Source organism: Pipra filicauda, unplaced genomic scaffold (genome assembly GCF_003945595.2).
Source record: "Pipra filicauda isolate LSUMZ 115617 unplaced genomic scaffold, ASM394559v2 scaffold967_size61705_pilon, whole genome shotgun sequence".
Classification (NCBI taxonomy): domain Eukaryota; kingdom Metazoa; phylum Chordata; class Aves; order Passeriformes; family Pipridae; genus Pipra; species Pipra filicauda.
The window spans coordinates 32,492-37,312 of NW_024105161.1; the positions used below are offsets into that span (position 1 = coordinate 32,492).

Genomic DNA, 4,821 nt, shown 5'->3' on the forward strand with positions numbered 1-4,821 from the left:
CGGAGGAGGAAACTTTTGTTTTGCAGGTTCAGGAAATTGTTCCCTTGTTTTCCCCCGTGTCAAAGGAAATCCTATAAAGTTTTATGGAGCTTATTGGCTCTCTCCCGGCGTTTGTTTTGCGCCTGTAAAAAAAAAAGGAGCTTGGCAGGAGCGCGGGCGGGGCCGCCCCGCGTGTGCGCGTCTGGGTGCGGGAGGAGGGAACCAGAAAATCAGAGGTTAAAGCCCCTTTTATGCAAATCCCGCCGGCAACGTTTGGGGCGCGGCGCGGGGACCCCCCCGGGGCTGCCCACGAGTGGGGTCGGGAGGGGAAGGAGCCGGGGGAGGGGTGGGGGGGTCTCCTGCGTGGGGAGGGGGCGCGATGGGGGGGTTGTGGGGCCCCCCCCGCGCCTCCTCCATATGGCGGAGGGTCCATCTGGAGCCGAGCGGTGGCCCCCGGGATGGGGGGTGGAGGGATGGAGGGATGGAGGGATGGAGGGATGGATGGATGGACGGACACCCCACGGAAGGCGCGTTTCCCCCCCCATGTGTTCCACGTTAGGCCCAGACAGAAGAGAAAACCTGTTTTTCTTTAAATAAATAAATATATATACACATAAAAATCAAGGAGGGAAGCGCAGCCCCTCCCCTCCCCCGCAGCCTCTCCCCCCCCATCCCGCTCCAAGGGCTGCTCCCCTCTGGAGAAGGGGGTTCCTCAGGGCCCCCCCTTCCCCCCACAGCCCCCCCCGCGCCCCCATCCCCATCCCAGTCACCTCCAGTCGGGCACTGGGACCTCCTTCCCGCGTCCGACCTGCAGCGAGAGGCGACGGCCGCGAGATTTTGGGGGCAAAAATCATTTTATCCCGAGTATACGTTGGGGAGACGGGAGGGGGGAGGAGAGAGAAACAGAGAGAGAGAGAGAGAGAAGGTAATTTTAATCCCATATTCCTATTAAAATGCCATCTGCCAGGCGAGGACACCAGCCTGGAATGAAAAGCCTGAGAGGAATAAAGATTAAAAAGTCCGAACTGGCCCAGGGAGCAGCTCACCTTCCTCAGGGCCCAGCCAGAGCTGCGGCACCAAATTTTAAGAAAAAAAGCCCTTTTCCCCTCTTTTTCCATTCTCTGGGAAATAGGAAAAGCAGCACGTACCTTTTCCAGGGGTTAGGGGGAAGGATGCTCTAAGATCATCCCTTTCCTCCCTCCCGAAACCTGCTTTTTAAGAACATAAATAAAGAGCAGTGCGTTCCAATAAATCAATACTTCGCCAAAGTAGCGAGAGGAGCAGGAGCTGCTCCGAAGGCGGGGAAGGAGCACAGGAATATCCGCCAACTTTGGGTGCATTTTCCTGTTTATTCCATGTGACAAAATAGAAGTTTCATCGGCCCTTTTGGCGGCTGAAACGACAACTAATAAATAAATACACCGAGGGCACCGCTGGGGGAAAAAGGGGGGGGAGAAATGAAAGAATTTACTGCCGGGGACCGAATTTAGACAGAGATGTACAAAAGGGGGTTCGCCTCGGCTGCCTTTAATAGATAATCGAGCATTTAGCAGATCCACAGTTACGCGACAAATAAATACACAGTGATATCGAGCCCAGAGGTGGTTTCTCCCTCCCCCTCCCCCTCCCGAGCTGCACTTTCCTAACCACCCCCCCCCCCCAGAAAAACCCAAAATTGATCGGAGGATTCGCGCGAAAAACGGGGTGTTCGCCGCCCTCCCCCCCCCTCCCCTCCCCCCGGCCTCTTTTATACGCGAATAATAATAAAATTACGCAGCGAAACATGAAAATCTCCAAATATCCCCCCCCCCCGAGGCCACTCCGACCCCTCGCCGGGGGTTTTTAGGGCGCGTTTGGGGTTTTTAGGGTGCCGAACGCCAGAGAGGGGCAACATTTCCCCCCTTGGGCGCCAGAGCATCTTCCCGGGGCGATTCCAGCCAAGCAGAGCAGCAATTCCCGGCTCCCCTCAGGAGCAGAGCGCCAGGCTGAGGCTTCACCAAACTTAGTGCCTTTGGGGCGCCTTTTTTTTTATTCCCCCCACTTTATTTCCCTTTTTTTCTCTCCCCCTCTCCTCCTTCTTCACCGGCCCTTTTTCACGCTTTTCCTGGGAATATCGCGGTTTTTAGAGGTGCCGCGACCCGGTGTTGTTTGGTTTGGGGTTTTTTTTAAGCCTTTTTTTTTCGCCCTGCTTTTTGTTCGGTTGGATGGTTTTCCCCCCAAAGAGCGCACAGGTTCGGACACTTCGTAACAACCCAAGGACAGAGACACGAAATTTCTGCGCGAACACAAACGGGGTTGTCGGTTTGTTGAGGAGGTGTTTTTTTTTTCCTCTCCTTTTTGCATATTAATAAGAGATTTCCTTTGTCTGAGGGATTTGTGAAGGGTACGGACCAGAGTCCATCCAGCAGCTCCCTCCCTGCCCACCCCAAAATCCAAGTTTCCTCAAGGTCGCTTCCGCCAGAAACGATGGAAAATACAAATTAAAAAAATAATAATGATAATAATATTAATAATCATTAAAAACAACCCAAAAAAAAAGCAGGGGAAGCCCCCCCCAGACCTCCTGCAATCCCACCTAAAGAGCCTCTTTGCTTTTCAACTTGGAATCTTTCTTCCACTTCATCCTCCGGTTTTGAAACCAGATTTTGATTTGTCTCTCGTTCAGGCAGAGGTTGTTGGCGATCTCAATGCGCCTCCGCCGCGTCAGGTATCTGTTAAAATGAAATTCTTTCTCTAGTTCCAGAGTTTGGTAGCGGGTGTAGCTGGTTCGGGAGCGTTTCCCATCCGTCTCTGGAGGGGGGGAAAGAAAATAAATTCAAATAAAGAGGGAAGGGACACGGCACGAAAAGCCGAAGCAGTTCTGGAGGGATTTGGACTTGTTTTATTGGTATTATTGCCATCGCTATCTTTCTCTTTTGAACAATATAACCCGTCACAAAATCTCGAAGGTACAGAAGTTTCCCGGGGCTTTGGGCACGCGGGGAGCGAAGGAGCCTCAAATCCTTCACTCCCCAAGACCTTCGGCCCCCGAGTCCCCCCTTCCTCCCCTCCTAAAGCGCGGATCAAACCCACGGAGATGAGCCAGGAGTGAACCTGTTCCCTCTCGGACAAGAAGGAAGTGTACAAAGCAGGCAAAGATCTTTTCGGGGGGGGGGGAATCTTGTCCTTTTTATTATTTCCCCCCCTCCTCTCAGCCCTGGGAAGGCGGAGGGGGGAAAATCTCTCCAGGTTTTCCCTCCACCTTCGCCTCTGGTGTCTTTTCTTTCCTCTTTTTCTTTTTTTTCCCCCGGCTCACCCTCAAAGAACATGTGTATTTCAAGTTATTTTTAACCCCCCCCTTCCCCAAAAAAATGGAATATTACCTTTTATACACGTTTTGTTTCTATGATCCAATTATGCCGTCATAAATTTGGGCGTATATAGCCTCTAAGCCTTTTAGTGGACAGTTTTACGAGCAATTGATGCCTTAGTCGTAAAATTTACGACCTCAGGTTTTTTATTATTTGCCCCGTATGGCCTATAAAAACCCAAGGCAAAAAAAAAAAAAAAAAAAAAAGGGGGAAAAAAAGGGGGGAAAAAGGTGGAGGGAAAAAAAGGTGGAGGGAAAAAAGGTGGAGGGAAAAAAAAGGTGGGAAAAAAAAGGTGGGGGAAAAAAGTGGGGGGAAAAAAGGTGGGAAAAAAAAAGGTGGGGGGAAAAAAGTGGGGAAAAAAAAAAAGCGGGGGAGAAAAAACGTGGGGAAAAAAAAAAGGGGGGAAAAACAGTTGGGGGAGGGAGGAAAAAAAAAAAATCCGCCAAACAAAAGAAAAAAAAAAAAAAAACGGAGAAGCGAAAAGTTGTTTTTTTACCATGGCTCATGTGCAGTTTGGTCATCCAGGGGTAAATTTGCGGCGGCTGTTGCTGCTGCACTTGGGGTCCTCCTTGCTGCGCCGCTTGCGCGGGCTCGGCTTTGATTTCCGCCGCGCTCCGGGCTCGCTCCTCCAGCGGCGCGTTCCCGCTCCTGGCACCGTAAATCCCGGGCTTTCGGCCCGCCGGGCGCTCCTCTCTGCCCACGGGATGCCCCGCGGGCCCCAGCGCCGGGCACGGCGGGCGCTCGGGGGCGGCTCGGGGGGTCCCCGCCATGGCCGAGCCGCCCGGGGAGGGGAGGGGGCCGCTCAGCTCCGAGCGGTACCGGGGCGGCTCGACCTCGCCGACACTTCCATAATTTCCATAACTTTGCATGGAATAGGCAGCAACGGGGGGACTTGGCTTGTAAAACGAGTTGGCGACGTAAGAACTCATGGCGGAGGAGTCGTGGGGGGGTCGGGAGGGGGGGGAAGGAAAGAAAATACAAAAAGGAAAAAGAAGGGGGGGTAGGAAAATTTAGAAGAGGGGGACTTTTTTTCTTGCCCCCTCTTTTTAATTCCCTTTTCCCCTTCCTTTTTTTGCCCCCTCTTTTCGCTTCTTTTTCTTCTTTTCCCCCTCTTTATTCTTCCTTTTTTTCTTCCGTTCTCCTCTTTTCCCCCCTCTTTTTTTCCTCTTTCCTCCCTCCTTTTATCCTTCTCTTTTTCTTCTTTTTATCTCTTTTTACCTCTTCCCCCTTCTTTTCCCCCCCTTTATCCCCTCTTTTTTTTTTTTTTTGTTGCCGTTTTCTTTTCCCTTCCCTTTTTCTTTTTCCTTCCCTTTTTCTTTTTCTTTTTTTTTTTCCTTTTTTTTTTTTTTTTTTTAAACCTCTTCGCTTAAAGGGGGGGGTTGATTTGTGGCCCTTTGGAAGTTCAGGGCTGCGCGAGGCGAGGAGGGGAAGGGGAGGGGGGGGGGGCATTTTATCCCCTCCTAAAAGTGCAGAATTTATAGGTGGGGATTCT

General features: G+C 51.7%; 1 protein-coding gene across 1 annotated transcript; it reads right to left on the bottom strand.

The window, feature by feature from the left end:
• Positions 1-2,554: 2,554 nt before the first annotated feature.
• Positions 2,555-4,258, bottom strand: HOXC5 (homeobox C5). The gene is made up of 2 exons (XM_027718207.1): positions 3,826-4,258; positions 2,555-2,769 (listed from the first exon to the last, which is right to left on the bottom strand). The coding sequence occupies exons 1-2, from the start codon at positions 4,256-4,258 to the stop codon at positions 2,555-2,557; spliced, it is 648 nt and encodes a 215-aa protein (XP_027574008.1).
• Between the last annotated feature and the right edge of the window lie 563 nt (positions 4,259-4,821).